Source organism: Cornus florida, unplaced genomic scaffold (assembly GCF_030987335.1).
Source record: "Cornus florida cultivar Cherokee Brave unplaced genomic scaffold, ASM3098733v1 CherokeeBrave_3.0.0_Hap2_Chr02, whole genome shotgun sequence".
NCBI classification, from domain to species: domain Eukaryota; kingdom Viridiplantae; phylum Streptophyta; class Magnoliopsida; order Cornales; family Cornaceae; genus Cornus; species Cornus florida.
Window position 1 is genome coordinate 15215409 of NW_026775572.1, and position 20636 is coordinate 15236044.

At 32.0% G+C, this 20636-nt stretch overlaps 1 protein-coding gene across 1 annotated transcript; it reads right to left on the reverse strand.

Moving 5' to 3' along the window:
* Window positions 1–2695: 2695 nt before the first annotated feature.
* Window positions 2696–9576, reverse strand: LOC132293826 (probable protein phosphatase 2C 60). The gene is made up of 5 exons (XM_059791458.1): window positions 9207–9576; window positions 8301–9101; window positions 7470–7837; window positions 3811–4047; window positions 2696–3256 (listed from the first exon to the last, which is right to left on the reverse strand). Exons 2-5 carry the CDS (start codon window positions 8617–8619, stop codon window positions 3008–3010), a joined length of 1173 nt encoding a protein of 390 aa, XP_059647441.1. The 5' UTR covers window positions 8620–9101; window positions 9207–9576; the 3' UTR covers window positions 2696–3007.
* Between the last annotated feature and the right edge of the window lie 11060 nt (window positions 9577–20636).

A 20636-nucleotide genomic window follows, 5' to 3' on the forward strand; every position in this document is an offset into this window, starting at 1 on the left:
ATAAGTGAAATTTACTCTAGATTTGATATGAAACAAAAACAATAATTTTTTATCAATGATTTATTCCAAAAATTTGTTGCGCACAATTTCATACAAAAAAAAGTGTTTAATTACTTTAAAAAATAGTATTTACACTATTTTTGTTTTTTTTTTAAAAAAAAAAAAAAGAAACAAATCTCATTACAGTTGTTTAGTTCTAATAACATAAGCAAGTAAAGAAAAAGGGAAAACATAGAAGAATTAAAAATTAATAAATAATGGAAAAGATGAGAGAACTTTGAAGGGAAAAAATAATAATTTGAATAAAGATAATGTAAATTTTTTGAAGAGAATAAATAATAAAAATAAAAAGAAGAAGAGTGAGAGTGAGAGTGAGAGTAAGAATTAAAGAAGAAGATAGCTGATGATGATTACTTCAATGGATGAGGTTGAATGGAGAATGAGGATGAGATATTATAGTAGTGCTTGTTGTAAAGTAGAGCATTTGGTTCATAACGATAACATTAAAACTTATTTATTTATTTATTGTCAAGAGTATTTTTTGATTAATAATGAAATAATTTCATAAAACTTTGTGATGCAAAATGGAACATTTGCAAGATTGATATATACTACATAATACTTATATTTCTCTTGAAAAACAACATTAATCTAAATATTCTATCTCTATCACGGTAGGTTCTGTCAAAATTGATTATAAGATATCCTTTAATAACTATAATTTTTTTATTAGTTTTATTTTTTATTGCTATGTCAATCTTTTAGACCATCTCAGTTTCGATCACTAAATTCATGTAAAGAAAAAATAAAATAAAATAATTGTGAAAGTAGCCTCTAGAATTTCTTTGGGTTCCATATTTTAATATTAATCATCTGCACAGAGCCAGTCTATTTCAATTCCTAATAATGTTATTCATTTTTCTTCCATGTAGATGCAATAATATTGTTGTTGATATCACCCACAATTACCAAAAAAAAATATATATATATATATATATATATATATATATATATATATATTATATTGTTGTTGATATCTAATTCTAATTAATGATACACTAATTCTTTAAAAAACCCTTTTTTATGTTTTTTAATTACGGAGTAGTATTAATTTACTAGAATTGTAAACCAACCGAGTGGGCCTACAAGCTATGGAGAAGCACTTTCCTTTTTTAACCTTTTCCGTTCTTAAAAGTTAAAAGCCATAGTTGCCATCGAAAATGTAACCTTCGTTTCGTGTTTAGAGAAATTACAATTAATAAGAATTACTAAAAAAATGGAAAGCGAGCGAGAATATGCCTGACAGTCTGATGAGTGAGAGAGAAACAGTACCCTCTCTCTCTCTCTCTCTCTCTCACACACACACACACACACACTTACCTCGTAATCTACTTCCTTCCCTCTCTCACATATTGTCATTCGTTTAGTTCAAAAATAAAGTCAATCCTTTTGTACTCCTACAATTTTGAAATTACGATTCTGGACACGCTTAAAATTTACTCACAATTATATTTTAAATTAAACCTGACTCGTAAGTGGATACTAATATCGTCAACGTCCTTGTCTGTTCTAGTATGGATGAAATCGACCACTTGAATTATGTCGGCATATCACCTGCTACGTTTGGCACTCGAAACTCATGTCTTCCACAATAATTGTACATACAATTACTTTGCATTGCACTTCGTTCACATAGTCAAGACTCCAATATTTCCGGGACAGAGACCCATAATCAATTGTCTGCTATTTCATGAACCTGACATTTAATTCATCAAATAGCTCTGTTCCAAGTCCACAGATTGCGAAGAATAAGGAATTTAGATAGTCAAATGCTGGCGTATGAGATTTTTATCTCGACAGTGTCGGATACTGTATGCCCCAAATAACACCACCACGTTTTCATAGTTGATCAATCTATATTAGTGTCACATCCAAATACAAGGTCTCATACATACATATATATATGCATCACTAGGGTAAATGCAGCAACATCTTTGCCTTTTGATAAAAAATTAAATAAAAACAAACAAAACATCTTCGCACTTGTTTCGAGTTCCAGCTGAAATATTAAGTATCACAAACACCAAAACAAAACAAAACCAAACCAAACCAAACCAAAATGAGAAACAAAGGAAATATTGGAGACATTTCTCGAATCTAATTTTTGGTGGAATATCACACACTGCACAGGTTTTGAAAGGAGAAAAATCAATGCAATTCCAACAAACATACCTTCAACTTAACAAACATATGCACTTCAAAAAGTAGCAAAATGTAACAAGAAATTAAGTCCAAGACATGCAGGTGTAAACCAAGAACCTGAAACCAAACATGATCAAAAAGAAGTGTATGATGTGCATTACCGACCTCTGGTCCTTGAAAGTCTTCAGCTGTATATCTAGAATGTATCCCACATATCTAGACTGTATCCCACATATCGCCGAGGTAAACTACAAATTTAATTAGACAAATCTGGAATACTGCAAATTTAATTAGACATTTAATTAGACAAATCTGGAATACTGCAAATTTAATTAGACAAATCTGGAAAGCACTTCACCGCTAGTAAACCACCAGCAATCACTTGTTGCCCAGTAAACACAGAATTCCTTCCATGGCTATTCCATGTTTTGACAAACCTACTCCACGACATACTATTGGAAATTTTCATGTTAGAACCAGTCAAAAATAATCATAAGGACCAAACAAAGAGATTTTTAGATTACCAAATTGATTATTTACAAAAGCTGATACTACAAAAGAAAAGGCATAACAACAGGAAACAAAGAAATCAAAAGAATTAATTGCCCCAAGGGCATAACTATCATGATTGTTATCGTGAAGTTCTCTTTTCTTGGGCTTATAGACAAAAGCCAAGTGTTAGATCTCAGTTACAGGTTACAGTGTACATTAAAGAATTGAAGGGTGTTCTTAACTTTTAGAAGCTACCTGGTATTCACACAAGAGAATAGTACAACAGATAATAATAACATTAGAAAAATCTTCCTCAGGTAGTGCAAGGGGCAAGAGTGTTGTGAGGCAGGCTTACTCCGCCCCCTTTCACAGATAGGTTGGGACTCTTGACTGTGCTAGCCCTGCTCACCAGATTTGAGTCAAGAAAGACGGTAATCACAGTGATGTCATCATGGAAATGCCGACGGATCCCCCGGTCAATCTTCTTCAAGTCCGAATACCTCATTTCTCTCTTTTTTGCTGCTTCTTGCAGTGCAGCTTTCACTAATCTCCTAGCACTTCCCTGCATGAAGGAAAATCAAAGTACCACTTATTTATTTTTCCTTCCACTTTTATACGAACTGCAGTGCGCGCACAAATTTTTTAAATGGAGTTCGTCAATAGGATGACCAAAATATTCAGATTGCTCCTTAAATCACCAATTGCTAATCTTTGATGCACAATTGGATTACCTTATTCATGGCTGTGCCATGAATTTATGAAAACAAAATCATATTATCAATTAAAGGAGCAAGTAAAAGCTACCACTTGGGATAGTCAGCAAATCTAGAGGAGAAACAATAAATGAAAAAAGTTGTCCAAATGCCAAAAGCCATGGTTGGACTTTGAATATGCCATAGGGTCTTTCACTACCCTCAAAATGAGGAACAATAATGCTCCATTAACAATTTAACCCACCAAAAAGAAAACAACAATTTGACTTGAAAAAGCGAGAAAGGAGATTTGTTAGTTAAAACTAGGCCAAAATAAATCGGTGCCCCCTTTGGTGCATTATATAACCTAAGAAGATAATTTAAGTAAAAAAGTGTACAAATGTTTAATGTTAAAGTTTCTTACGTTGCGTGGATGATTTTGAACTATATCGACTGCTTCCTGGTTGCTAAGGTGCTCCCAAAGACCATCTGATGCAAATATAATAAATTGATCATGCGACTGGAGTTGGTGCACCGAAATTGATGGTTCAGCGCTCAATACTGGCCTTCTCAAAGGTTCGCGGAGGCGAAACTTGGCAAATAAAGGTTCTCTATTGAACTCAGCTTTTTTTAAATAAATATCACCAATAGATCTTGAAATCTGCAAGAAATAATAACATTCTGACCATCAGAGGACATGAAAAAGTCAAAACCCAAGATGATGCATCACGCCCAATAATGTCATACAAAGAATGACCCCTATGAAAATATTCTGTAAAGGTGAAAACCTTTAGCTAAAGAAAAGTTTAATACTCCTACTAGTTAAAATAAATGAATAAATAAATAAAAAGAAAAGTTCAACATACTGGCACCTTGATCTTGTTTTTAACTTGTAGATTTATAATAACAAATTAACTATCAATTTATTAGTGCAAATAATATTCCAAATAACTTTAATATCTGCAAAAATCGACGTGCCAATATGGAAGCACCGAAGAAGTTATGACCAAGACCAATTGTTAAGTTAATATACCGCATCATTTATTAGGATAACAGATTTTCCCATGATCCCAAAAAAAAAAAAAAAAAAAAAAAAAAAAATGTAATTCAAAGAAAATAATGATCTAGTTTATACAAGGTTAAGTGAAAGAGGGTAGGTGGGGTATCACAATAACCGTAGTGGCTATGCATCGATAATAGCAAGAGTATTAGATAGATAAGATCATAAGAGCAGGGCATCTTAATAGCTGCAAAGAATCTTTTGCCATAAAGTTCTTAACATCGAAGTTTTGACATGCAACCACTCAAACAGATCAATGTTTTGAGTCACAACCCAACAGTTGAAAAAGATACAAAAGGTAATGACCAGATGAGAAATTTAAGAAATATAGGAACACAGCCAACCAGAATAATCCAACATTAATGATAAGCAGGTACCCACCATTGTAATGACAAGTGAGCCCTGAGCCCCTGACTGAACCTTTGTCACATTGATGTCCTATGAAACCCATTAACTGAAAGCAAATGATATGCATTTCATATATCATTTTGAACAAACATGTAACAAGTAATACAGTGGCTTGGCTTAGAGTCTAAATGCCTCATGCAGAAATTTGCTGAAGTTCAGGATAGGACTTCAAGTCTTCCCCCTTCTTTTCTAGGACTTGGCACATATATCATACCATACCTTGAATTTCCCATACGAGCTCCTACACATAGATATTATGAATTCCCAAGAATCTCATACATCAGGATTATTTATTGTAACATTGTTTTCTAGCTCTTGCATCCACACCCCACATCCAGCTCCCAAAGTCCACTGTAACCACTTATGAGAGAGCCACTTATACATGGATATTATGAACTCCCAAGAATCTTATACATCAGGATTATTTAATGTCACATTATTTTCTAGCTCTTGCATCCACACCTCACATCCAGCTCCCAGAGTCCATTGTAACCTCTTTAATTCCTTCAAAGTTTTGCAACAATTCCATGATTTCATCTCAGCTTTATGTCTAGCACGATCTTGGATCCTAATTCAATGTTTTGCAACAATTCCATGATTTCACCTCAGCTTCATGTCTAGCGCGATTTTAGATCCCAATAGACGAGCAGAAGTGGCAAGAGATGTTGAGAAAACAGTCCAAATTTTCTCTCCTTTTTCTACTGGCATTCCTCCCTAAGTTTTAACTCTCTTACATAACTTAGGATGAAGTCCGTACATGATTCTCTTTACAGTGCCCTAGTATATTCTCCAGCACAATTGAGAACCTTAGAATACTGTATTTAAGTGAAGACTTAAATCAACACATTGACCGAAACAGATGTAAACATTTGTTGATGATACCAATATCTAGAGCAGAACTAAAAATTCCAGGAGAAGTTTTCCCCACACCTAAACAGTCACCTACGTTCAAGGGTTATTTATTTTCATAAAGTGTTTTCATGCTTTCACACCTGCATCCAGCCTCCACAATTCACCATAAGCACTTTTGATTTGTAAAGTCAGGTGATTTTAAAAACCGTGCTCTCTTTTTCTTCATTAACAGATCATGCATGATTTCATATCAGGTTCAGGTCTGGCACAGCCTTGGATCCTTATGTAAGAGCTTCTACCTTACATTCCTCGTCAACTGTCTTTGACATAATTTAGTTTGCATCTTATATATCTCTAAGGCTTTAGCTCAAGTGGTATCTCCTCCTCGCATATAGAAGGATGAGGATTGAAGTCCCCATTGGGGCATTAGTGGTTGGGTGCGGGAGTGAGTTGGGTGCCTGAGGATATGACAATAAATAAATAAAATAAACGATAAAAATGAATAGGTTCTTATATAAGACTTTCTTTACTGGAGCCATAGGAACATTTATCACGCAGTTTATCACCTCAGAATACTGCAATGAAGAATTAAATCCACACATTGACCAAAATTATTTTTATTTTTTCTTTTTGCTAAATGACCAAAAAACAAGAATGTATAGACCTAAACACATGGACACAATTTTTACTACAGCTAACCAGTCACCTATTACCTTGCCACGAGCAAAGGGCACAACAATGCACTACAAATAACATCCAATAAATGCATCCAACTAGTTCCCTAACAATTTAAGTTCTAAAATTGTAAATTTGTTAAATTATCAATAAAGTCCTCACGATAACGAAGGAGCATCATTCTTCACTATACATTATTATTTACTATGATTGCTGATAATATAAATATTAAGCTGCCCCTCTTTAATAGTTCGAGCTTTCTGAGCTGTTGGTCGATGATGTGATATCAGACGTAGGGCTCGAGCTCAAACCTACTAGATAATTATTAGACATGCCTGTTTTTACACACTTAAGAAAGGGACACTAGCTACACTTGAGGAGGTGTGATGATAATATAACTATTTAAATTACACCCTCTAGTGGTTTGAAGTTTTACAGAAGTCATTTGTTAACAAAGAGGAAACAAAATTTGAATCAGATGTATACCTCTATGATATTATGAGTTTCCAGGTTACAACTTAATATTTTAATACAATAGTGGTATGAGCAAAAGAACAAAAGGAATACTTGAGAATATGCTTCTCTAACAATCCTGATCATAAGTGGGAGAATCATGAAATCAAACCACAACATTAATAATTGACATGTTATACGTTTTGCAGTCTTACTCAACCTAACACGAAAGCCCGAGATTGGAATTACCCTGAAAACATAAATAAAACTACAATTTGGTCCAACTCCAAATAGTTCACGATCAGGAAAATTTTGTAGTGAAGTCCCACTATAAGGAAATTCCAACTCTTCTGGTATTTCTATTCTTATTTTTATTACCTTTTAATTTTTTTGCTGACCGGGCTATCCAAACCTTTAGCCCAACTATTCCCCAGAAAAGGGTAGGGTCTCAGCCCACTCCACATCAGTTGACATTTATCTCCCAGTCACTGATAAACAATTAATTTAAAAAATGCAATTGAAATGCCAACATACAGTAATACAGAAAATAGAAGCAACGAGATAATGTACAGTCTACAGATATAATAGCTGTTAAAATCTAAAATCAAATCATCCCTCAGCAAATAATGACTTACCTGTATAATGCCCTTCACACGCCAAACATTATGCTTTAAAACTACTATTTGTGAGTCATCTGGATGCAAAGCATGCAGCTCCTGTCTCACGGATTCTATAGCCACATTGTGCTCTGCTGAGAGCTGAATGGGCAGAACCTCCCCTGTTGCTTTGACAAGTCTCCCCAAAACAGCACGGGAATCACCAAGATTGGCAATGTAAAGGGTGCCATTGCAGATAACACCAACCAGGCAGCATGATCCAACCGCTGCAATCTGTGGTGACATTGGCCATTGTTGAGTAACAAGAGAGCTGAAACCCTCTTCTGTTGCTTGGAATGCCTTCCGTATTACCTCAACTGACATGGATTGTTGCTCGGAAGTAAATCCTGCACAATTAATAACATGTAATTGAATTCTAGCCACCAAAAAGCTGTAATTATAAGATATCTAATCCATATGAATCAGAATAGTTGGGTAACGATGAGGTTTTAAAGTTAAGAGCCTTAAATATCTTCTTGGCACTAGATAATATTGATAAACTAATAAAGGTAAGTATCTTAAATTTAAAATCTTAGATTATTCAAGATTTGGAATCAAAATACCTAAGAGAACTCGAATCAACTGGCTGAAAATACCTGTTTGGCTCAATTTAAAGTTTTTTCATTGAATGTAAGATGAAACAACATAAAACAAGTGACTTACTCTTGAGTTGATTCAAGAGTAAGTCATTTTTACCTACGGCTGAAGTGATGAAGGCTTTGTTGGGACAATGCTTTTTTGAGTTGATCTACTCTAAATGAATATATAGCCAATTCAAAAGTACCCTAGTTCCAAGTTCAAGTAACTTACTCTTGAGATGATGGAAGAGGTGAGCATTGATGTAACGTGAAGTCTCAGGGCCCCCATGCCCATCGTAAATCCCAACAAAGGTGCCATGCGGCCCAGAGTATTGTGTGCTCAAGCAGCCTGATTCAATTTGACTCTGATCCTCTAGCAAATTGTTAGCTTGAACTACAGCCATTGAAAACTCACCATTAAAGTGTTGTCCTGTATCTTTGTACCAAAGGAGCCCATCTTGACGACCACCAGTATCCGTCCCCCTGTGAACATGCCGATCCGAACTTGGTCGAAAACAGGCCCTCAAAAAGTTCATTAACGCAGAGAACATACCTCATTTCACCCAAACCACCCTCCAAATTTCCACATCTAATAATACCAAATAACTTTGACCCAAACAAACCTCAATTGGAAAGTGTTCCTTCCTCTACTCCACAAGAAAATACATATATATACTACGAGTCTACGACGACAACAGCAGCACTAACTAACAGAAAAACACATACACACACGAAACCGCACAAAATTATAATTTGTAACAATCACAACCTAACGGATCGTATAGAAAAATATACAAAATCAATCCACCCTATTTGGTCAAGTCAGCAGACAATAAAACTATAGGCTTTGTATGTGAAAACACATCTCTATATCTTCTTGAAACAGAAAATTGATGACGACAACAGCCGATAATAATGAAAAATCAACACTAGCGGAAAGTGGTCAAATTCACTTTTTCTCAGCAACTGTTTGGTCAGCAAACTCAAATCCAGAAGGTCCAACTCTGAATGTAGAAAAACAAAAACCTAATTCCTGAAATCCCAAAACTCAAAGTCACAATAATTCAATAAATTTTTCAAATTAAGCAGCACACCATACACGTACATGACTATATGCTAGGAAATGGTACAATCTTACCTTTGCAATTGAAGGGAGGGAAGATCTGAAAGTGAGACAGCTAGATCTTTGGATCCATCAAATCAGAGAATAATTGAACTGGGTTTTGATTGTTTTTGTTCTCTCTCTTCTCTGAGTATGGAGGTGATTGAAGAACGGAGTGGATGACAGAGAAAGTGAAAACAACTTGTCAATGAACAACAATTTGTTGATTGGGCCAACTGAAACTCTGGCCTCTCTCAGTCGACAAACCCCATTAAGAACACAGCAATGGAGAGCTTGAAGCCAGCAAAGCAAAGGACCAATTTGGGCTCCACAATCGCTTCGAGGGTAGAGAGAGAAACTTTAGAGAGAGAAAAAATGCACACACTCACAGCGGCATTAGAACGATATTAGAAAAAGAAGAGTCAATAAAGCTATCTGGATTATGATAGACTGTACGAACATTTTATGGAATTTCCGTGAGTCCGAATTCACGTGTGTACACGTGGAACAATAGGATAGAGATGGACCACCGTGTTTGGATAGAGGGAATGGGAGGATAGGAGGGAAATGAAGAGGGAGAGCTTCTCTTTTATTTTCGAATAAACGGATATAAGAGGTTTTTCTTTATATGTTTGATAATAGGATTTTTTATTTTTTTTAAAGAAAAATGATGGATAAATATTTATCGAATTTAATAAAAAAAATATTATTAACATTTTCAAGCCAAATGAAGATGATTCGTAAACTCACAAGCCAAAATTTGGACGTATTTGAGGTTAATCGATCTTGTATATGTAGTGCACTTCCACTTGACTTTCCTTTTGTCCATTTTAGAAAGCTTCAATATTGTAGTAAAATCTTGGTCCCTAGTGTTTTTGGTATTCTTTTATGAGATTTTTTTTTTTTTCATTTTTTTTTTTTTTTTTATCTATAGCCATATGTGTGTGTGTGTGTAGTAGTGCTACCTAGCCTACCTGGACTCCAATGTTAAAAGAATTATTTGATGTTTGACTATACAATGAAATAAGAGATAAACATGACCAATCAAAACTAATTAGTTAAGCAATTCACTTTAGCTCGTTGGCTAAAGCATTTTTTGTTTTTTTAAATAAAAACTTTATGCATTAATAAAAGTTTAAGTCATGATGTTGAGGATGTAAGTGTGAATTTTAGATCATTAGCTTGCACTTGCAATAAAAAATATATATATGTCACACGTCTCAAAGTAAAAAGTTACAACCTTAATTTTATTTTCAAAATTCTTATAATTAATTAATTTTTATGTATACTAAATTACATCATAATCATCATCACCATGCCTTAATCTCATATAGTCATATTTATACTAAATTAGACTATATCTTCTTTTCTTTTTCTTTTCTTTTTTCCTTTTTTTTTTTTTTGGTCTTCTCTCTTGTATTACACAAACATATATACATATATTGAAATAATATTTGTATGTCGGCAAATTAATCTCAATATTCCAAACTATGCATCCCATTAGCAGCCTACAGCATTTTAGGGCACAATCCCATCGATCATTCCATAGAATATCAAAATGAGTGATCACCACAAGGCCAAGGGTATCAATTATATATATCAAATATATGCAGTTGTTCATTGACATGTATCACTGAATCTAATGTGTACGTGCATAGTGCCACCATGAAATATGAATGGTCCTTTTCATCCATGCATTGGATATTGTTTGAAGATGATCAATTGATTTACCTACCTTATACTGTTTGTTTCCAAGGTGAGAGCGATGTTGGGTCTACTTCAAAAGTCATTTTCTCATCCTTAGTAAAAATAGTAAAATTGATCCACCAATTTTCATCTATCCAACAAAAATAAACAATTTTGAGGATCCAATCATTTTTTTAAATGAATTTTAATGTACTGGTAAATTGCTCTATTATAACTTAAAGAATCCGAGTTAAAAATGAAAAAATTTAAAGTAGAATACAAAATGGAGGTGGATAGATTGACACATGCCTATACACGTGCCTTCACCAGATTTGTAAGCTATGAAGCTTAAAAATAATAGGCCACGTAAGTAGATTAAGACTACATAATCAACTTTTGGCATATATTCCTACCATTTCCTTGTCATTTACACAAACACACACACACACCTAGCGTACCCTCCATTTTCTTCCCCACCTGCTTAATGACATTGATTGAGTGAATAACCCTAAAACAAGTCCACACGCAGGGGCGGAGTGAAGGGGGTCTGGCAGGGGCATGGCCCCCTCTAATTTTTTGGAATTTTTTTTTAGTATAGGTAAAATTATACTAAAAATAAAATAGTATAACATATATGATATAAAATCTATACTTGGCCCCCTTAAGAAAAAAAAATTATTTCTTTAATTAGCATTTAACAAAAGATAGTTTATATACAATCTAAAAGAACGTGAAATTTAATTGACAACTATATAATTTCTATAAAAATTTAATGGGGCAATCTTAAAATTTCAACTCAAACATCGTTCTTTCCATAATTTGACTATATATATATATATATATATATATATATATATATATATATATATATATATCGTTAGTTATTTATATAAGCCAACCACTGGATATATATGTATATGTCTATAATTAGTTGTATTAAGTTTTTACATACGTTGCTATCCGAGGATTCTACGCGTTCGTTGTTGTGAAGCGAAGAAAAGTCAGGCAAGTTAATTCTAACCGCTTTTATATATTTGTGCTAAGATCACTACTTATGATTTAATTATAGAATTCATGAATTTTGATTTGGTTAGAATGGTGGAGATTGCATATAGAAGCACTTGAGTTAATATAATGTTATAGATTTGTATGATGCTATGTTCTGTACTTCTGGATTATTCTTGTATAAGGATACTGTGGAGAATTACTGGTGATGTTTACAAGTCATTTTGGAATTTTGTCAATCTCCAATAGAATTAGCTTTGAGTTTATGACGCATCTTAAATTTGACATAGTTTATGCGTTATTATTCCTTTATTATCTCACAATGGTTATCCTAGTGATAAGCTTGGGTAGATTGTTTTGATTTATTAATTGTATTTATATAATCATGATTTAGAGAGACTGATATTATTGCAGGGGTTAGGAATTATATATCAGTTAAATTGATTACATGTATTGGACTTTTGTGTGGCCTGTAGTAGAGCATTATAGTGCATATGTATTCATAGATGACACAGTACCTATATTTACATAGATTAGGTTTCTAGTTTTGTTGTCGTTAATATAAATTATTGTCAGAAGAATTTGTTTCAGAACCTGTATAGTCAGTAGCAAAAGAGATATTGAACCAAGATGAAATGATTATTTTTAACCAATTAAGGACTGGTTTATGGGTTATAGGACCATGTTCGCAGCATATTTAACAAATGTTGTCTTAATGGAGTATAAGTCATTGTGTGGTTTGAAAAAGAATAAATGTTTGGAGTTCTGTATTTTACAAAGAATGGAAATTGCTTTAGTTATAACACATGAATTGATAATGGTATCAGAGCCTGACCCAGCCGGACGTGTGCCGATGAGGGACGTCGGGCCTCCAAGGGGGGTGGATTATGATGACCTTGTGGGCGGGTGCGAGAGACAATGTCAGGTTACCACATGGCGAGCTACGGGTGCACAGTCCCACATTTCCTGGGTAGAGGAAAGGTGAAGTGCTTATATGTAAGTGTGTCATCTCCAATTGATATAAGGCATTTTGGAGTAAAACTCAAGAGCAAAACTATGCGGGCTCAGGCCCAAAGCGGATAATATCATACTATGTGGTGGAGAGGGTCGTTATAGTGGATCGTTACAACGATTCTTTCTATAACCTTATTATCCTAAAATTCCATCTCATACATGATTCTTTCCATCACTTTTAATTTTTTCTTTTTATTTTTTATTTTTATTGGAATGCTTTTATAAGAAATTAATTTTTACAAAATCGATGATTTAAGAATCTAAATTCTTATTTTATTAATTTGTTTGTGTTTTTTATTTTTTATTTTTAATATTTTTATCATTGTTATTGTTTTGTTAAATTTTCAATTGTTACTTTAAAAAAAAAAAAAGATATTTTTGTTTTTTTTTTCTTTTTGGCAAACAAAGAGAGTTATTTAATTGAAAGTTTGTTTAGAAAGTTTGATAATTTTTTTTTTTAATTTAAATAAATTGGAAAAATTTTAAATGGATATATTTTTGTATGAATATAATAAATAGTAATTTTTTTTTTGCCTACATAATATATATATATATATATATATATATATATATATATATTTTCAAAAGTTCTAGCTAGGTGATTGTTTTTACCCAACCTCAAGATCCTGGCTCCGCCCTGTTCACACGCACTTGCATATCTAGGTCATCAAGAAATTAGTAAATAATTTAGATCCACTTCTTCTTCCTCCTTTATTTATTTATTTTTATTATGACAACACACACACAATTTTATGGCCACAGGATAGGTCATACGTGCAACTTATGACTACCTCTCTCTTTTTTTTTCAACTTTTTCACTCTTTCACAAAAATAAACCTACTTGCGTTGCATGTGAGTCTAATTTAAAATTAATATTAAATAAAGTAATTAAATATTTTTTCCCAATGGTAATTAAAATTAATTTCTTAAAATAATTACATTGATATATTAATTAAGATAAACAAATTGAAGATTAAATAATGATAATAATTTACAAAAATTTTACAATAATAAATTATATATCTCCATGTCTAATTAGATTTTTTTTTATTAAAAAAAACTCATAAAGAAACTTTTCTAAACACCTTATATTAATTAAAAATAAATAAAAACTCATAATAAATAAGTAATTAATTTGTTTTAAATTTTTATAGAAACTCTTAACTCTACTAAGACGTATATATTTCTTTTATATATTTTCTTGTATAATTATAGGGACTAAATTATTTATTTATTTTATATTTTTTTTTGTCTAATTAGATTTTATTTTATTAAAAAAAACTCATAATAAATAAGTAATTTAAGTTTTATAGTAACTCTTCTAAACAACTTATATTAATTGAAAAAATAAAAATTCTTACTAAATAGGTAATTTGTGTTAGAATTTTATAAAAACTCTTTTAAAAATTATTTTTATATTAATTAATAAATATTTTTATATTTATAAATAAATACTGAAATACAGAAACTCTTTACACATTTAATAATAAAAAATAATAATATAGATATTAATAATGAAGGTTATATATATTGGTCAAACTAATCTTGCAGTGAATCTTCTTTATCTATTTCACTCGATCAAAGTAACGAAATTTGTTTCCTTTACCCTCCAATTTTTTTTTTTTTTTCCTTTCCTTCCAACCATATATATATATATATATATTTCATTTGTACAAAAAGGAAACATAATTATAGATATGATTCTCTTGGAAAAAAAGATATAAAAATTTGTCAATAAATGCATGGGACAATCTATCAATTTTGCTAACCTTATCTTGACCGCCAAGAAGTCGGCATAACCGAATATGTTGTTGGAACTGAATCCATGGAAAGTCATGTCTTGAATGAAAGCAATGTGCTTGGCCTAGTCTACTATATACGGAGTATATAATACGTGGTCCCTCAATTATATGTTAATTTTTTGAAGAAAAAAAAAAAAAAAAAAAAAAAAAAAGCCTTGTCATGCTTATTAATTAGTTATGATTAAAATGGTAGAATTGCTCATACATTGAATTTGGAAATTTGTAAGTGAGAGAATACGTGTTATAAATTAAACCATGCATGAAAAAAGGTGCAAAAATTACCAAACTTTTTCCAGGTTTGAAAATGGAACTTTCTGTTTTTTTTTTTTTCAGAGTTAAAATGGGGGAACGGTTTGAGGGAATTATTTGAAAATGGAACTTGAGAAGGAAAGACCGTAAAGTACTAGTTGAAGCCTTCCTCAGAATGACTTTGTTTACAAGTCATCTTTTGAACAATATATAATTCAAAATGAAACGTTTATAAGGTAATGGGGTCTCTAATATCTTGTTTTATTTTCGTCCCATTACATCACATTGACCACTAACTTGGAATATTTATAACCGAGAAAAAAAGAAAAAAAACACTTGGAATATCGGATCAATCTTTTCCTCAAAACTTCCAAAACGGCTACACATTGAAGAATTTGCATGTCAAAGCCAAATCTCTCATCTCTCTCCTCCTCCTCTCTCTCTACAGACTACATATATATATATACACACATGTGAGACTAGTGACGAATGCCATGATGCATGTTGATATATATATATATATATATATATGGTGTCACCGTGTCAGGAAATTTTCTTGATCAAAGATCATACAAAAGGTTTATCAATAAGCACATAATTTATTAAGGGCGGCAAATGGGCGGGTTGGATTGAATTTGGGTTGATTGAAAATAGGCGGATTAAAATGGGTCAGGATCCATATTCAATCCGTTCAGAATGGATTGAAATGGAAAGGATCAATTCGTTATGAACTATAAACCCATTAATTATTATTTTTAATTATTATTTTTTTAATTATTTAAAATTATTTTAACACTAAAGAAATACTTTTATTATTATTTTTTAATTATGTGCAACACATTTTTTTATTTTTTTTGGCCAAAATATTAGACGACTTATCTCAAATCGAATTTGATTAAAAAATGAGACTCTTATATACATTTTCGTTTTTGTGTGGTGGAGGTGGACTCTCCTTAATAATAAATAAATAAATACATCATTCATATATATATATATATATATATATAGTTTTTTATTTTTAACTCTGTAGGACTGAATCAATATCAATAGATCATTACTTTCTTTCTTTTTTTTTTTTTTGGTATCATCTTACGATTAATTAAGGATTGTAAGATCTAGTATTATTTGACTTGATCCATTCCATTATATTTATAAATTAGTAGAAAATTTTGATTTAAAATTTCAAAATCTAAACTGGAAAAAGTTTGACTTTCCAAAAAGGATGGCCTAACTTACACGTTTCTGGGAGCTGTCACGAAAATTTTTTTTTAAAAATTTTAATTATTTTTTATTTTTAAATAATTTTTTTTTAAAGGTTTTAAAATTTTTTATTTTTTATTTTTTTAAATTATTTTTATAAGAAATTTCTAGAAAGAGAAACTTAGAGAGAGGGGATTGATAAAAAAACAAATTTAGAGAGAGAGAGAGAGGAGAAGTGAGCTAAGTGTAATATAGAATAGATGTGTATAGTGTTTTTATTATGTGATGGGTGAAAAATGAGTTAAATATGATTTTTTGACCTTCAAATTAAGTGATTAAATAATTTTTTATTTATTTTATCACTCTTATATTTTATTAAGCGATTAATGAGCATGAGTCCATAAGATATGGTATCTTCTTCGAAAGGAGTTCTAAAATATTGTGCATGCTTTGTCTGAACTTCCAATAATATACAAGGCACAGTGCATCGTTTAATCAATAATTCTATTCTAAAAAAGTGAACAATTCTGACGTGGGTCCACTAATTCAGAAATCAAGGGTTCGCTGCCACAGTAAGCATGATAATCATCATTGTCTCTTTTATGATTCAGATGAAAGGAATCTTGTACTATACACTATATATATATATATATATATATATATAAGGAAACGTGATCAAAATCAATAATGGATTAAAATTGTGGTTCATATGTCAAGGTTTGAAAATTGATGGATGTCGCGGTTGCAGGAAAGGACCGTTGAAATTAAATTTTAATGTGTTGTAATTAGACTTTTACTCTTCTAGAAGAAATTAGTAGCTCCTAATTAAACTTTCACAGTCAAATTGTCACGCAATCATAAGACCAACAACTTGGTTCCCACTTGCATACCGTGGGATCCATTCATTCATTCTTGCGAGGGTTTGCCTATACCAAAGCCCTGATGCAAGTTTAAAAAGTTAAAAATTGTGTCATATTTGGATTGGATTTGCCTATACCAAAGCCCTGATGCAAGTTTAAAAAGTTAAAAATTGTGTCATATTTGGGTTGTGTTTGAAACCTTCCTAATTCGAAAAGTCCTTCCACTTTAAGGGACTTACAAGAATGATTTTGTAAAAATAAATTTTTAAATAAAAAATCATTTGGTTAACATTATATTGAAAAGTTCTTTTATTTGTGAAAGTAATTTTCCTCATACGATCATGCATTTGGTAACAATATGCCTAAAAGTACTTCTACAAGAATGATTTTGTAAAAATAAATTTTTAAATAAAAAATCGTTTGGTTAACATTATATTGAAAAGTTCTTTTATCTGCAAAAGTAATTTTCCTCATATGATCATACATTTGGTAACAATATGCCTAAAAGTACTTATACTATTAAATAATTATAAATTTGCAATAATACCTTTACATAATATTTATTTACCTTACACCAAACAGAATTATTGAATCATTATATTAGCACTAATTTTGTCATCCCAAAAAACCATATAAAGTATTTCCATTAATATACATGATAAACAAGTCATTTTCCTATTAACAAAATTCATGCAACCATGCCTCCCGTTGGCTCTTGGAACATTTACCCTTCAAAAAAAGAAAAAAATCATGCAACCAACCTCAGAAAAATAGAGAAAAAAGATGAAAGAAAATTTTGGTAAATTATACACAACTTCATTTCATGCATTCAGACAGAGTAAAATAGTTGCCCTTCCCCCTCTTTTATTTGATGAACATCAAGAACACACAGAGGGATTGAATTACACTCACAAGTCAAAACATGGGAATAATTCCTTCTAGGATACTTGGATTCAGATGCAACTTGGCCGACTTCAGCCAACATTCACAAATGAGTAAGGGTTTTATCATTGTGTTGGTAGGGCTTGGTCCTTATCCAATGCACTTTCCAATTTAATTACATGCAACTAACGTGGTAAAATAAAATTTCCTCTCCTAGATGTGATGTTAAGAAAATGGAGTTGAAGGGAAGCACAATTTGCACAACTGTTAGTCAATAATGTAAAAATTACAACACCAAAAGCATTGACCAAATACTGGGATCAAAATCACTAGAATTTTATTTCATAGGAATGTTAGAGAGAATATGAGCTGATAATTTGAACTTTATATATAATTTGTAATAAATATATGTGTATATATAAATTGTAATAAATGTATGTGTATATATAGATATATATATAGTGTAATATTTATTTGAGAGATAAAAAAAAAACTTTCAGAGGGAGAGAGAGAGAGAGAACAAAAGAGAGAGAGAGAGTGAAAAGCTTTTATTCAAGTCTTATCTACAAAAGCAATATATGCACATTGCCTTATATAGGCTCAGTTTTTTTGCTTCCCTTATAAGCCATAATAAGACTTTCACGGTAAGCAAAGAATTGAGCTTCCTCCATAAGCCAACAATGTCATCATGGATGACTTAATATTGTGGGTCCCCACAAACATATATATATATATATGGATGACTTAATATTGTGGGCCCCACAAACATATATATATATATATAACACTCTCCCTTGGGGTCCACAATACTACACTAAGAATATGTCTTGTTAAAAACTTTACTAAAGAAAACCCAATGGGATAAAACCCTAGCGAAGAAAAAAGAGTACAGTATTCTTGTGTATCTGAAAATGGTATTGTATAGATTAAAACTACCTCATTAAAACCTTGCCAAGGAAACCAGTGGGACAAAACCTGAACGAAGGAGAAAGAGTACAGTATGCCAATACCTCTTCGATTAATTGCTCTCCCTCATTAGTTCAACTTTGAAGATCTTTTAGTTGACGCATTCCAATGTTGTGCACCAGCTTCTTGAATGTTGTAGTTGGAAGCGTTTTAGTGAATAGATCTGCTAGATTTTCACATGAACGTATCTTCTGAATATCAATATCACTCATTTTCTGGAATTGATGTGCATAAAAGAATTTTGGTGAGATGTGTTTGGTCCTGTCACTTTTAATATACCATTATCTCATTTGTGCAATGCATGCTGCATTATCTTCATATAATACTGTTGGGATTTCTTTTATTGATGAAAGACCACATGTTGTTCAAATATGTTGGATCATTGATCTCAACCAAATGCATTCCCTATTTGCCTCATGAATTGCGAGTATCTCAAAATGATTTAAAGAAGTTGCAATCATTATTTGTTTCATAGATCGCCATGATATAGCAGTGCCGTCACAAGTAAACACATATCCTGTTTGTGAATAAGCTTTATGTGGGTCAGAGAGATAGCCGACATCTGTATATCCAATTAATTGAGAATTTGGTGCATTTGAATAAAACAATCCCATATTAATTGTGCCATAAAGATATCGCAATATGTGTTTGATTCCATTCCAATGTCTGCGCGTTGGAGCAGAACTGTATCTTGCTAATAAATTGACTGAAAAAATTATGTCAGATTTTGTGCAATTTGCAAGATACAAAAGAGCCCAATCGCACTAAGATATGGCACTTCAGGACCTAGGAGTTCTTCATCATCCTCTCGAGGACGAAAATGATTTTTCTTGATGTCAAGTGATCGGACAACCATTTGAGAGCTCAATGGATAGGCTTTATCCATATGAAAACGTTTTAGAATCTTTTCTGTATATGTTGATTGATGGATGAGAATACCGCTCGAAAAATGTTCAACCAGCAGCCCAAGGCAGAATTTTGTTTTTCCAAAATCTTTCATTTCGAATTCTTTCTTTAAATAAGTGGCCGTCTTTTCGATCTCGTCCAATGTTCCCACAAGATTCAGATCATCAACATATACTGCAACAATAACAAAACTAGAGTCTGATTTGTTAATAAAAATGCATAGACAAATATGATTGTTTAGATATCCTTCTTTGAGTAAGTAATCGCTAAGGCGATTGTACCACATTCGTCCAGATTGCTTCAATCCTTATAAGGATCGCTGTAATTTTATCGAGTACATATTACGTGGTTTTGTTTCAGGCATTTTAAATCCTTCTGGGATTTTCATATAAATATCACTATCTAGTGATCCATATAAATATGTTGTAACCACATCCATTAAATGCATATGCAATCTTTCTATGACTATCAAATGTATTATGAATCTAAATGTGGGTGTATCAATTACAGAAGAGTATGTTTCCTCATAATCAATACCAGGTCTCTGTAAGAAACCTTGAGCTACCATTCGAGCTTGGTATCTCACGATTTCATTTTTCTCATTACGCTTTCGTACAAATACCCACTTGTATCCAACAGGATTAACACCCTTAAGTGTTTGGACTACAGGTCCAAATATTTTCCGTTTAGCTAATGAATTTAGCTCTGCTTGTATAGTTTCTTTCCATTTTGGCCAATCATTTATTCGTCGACATTCTTCAATGTTTTGAGGTTTCGGATCCTCATTATCAATATCAAGAGCAACGACATATGAGAATATGTTGTCGACAACAATTTCATTTCTATTCCATCTCGTTTCATAATTTAGTGAGATCTCATTATTTTCAGGTACCTTT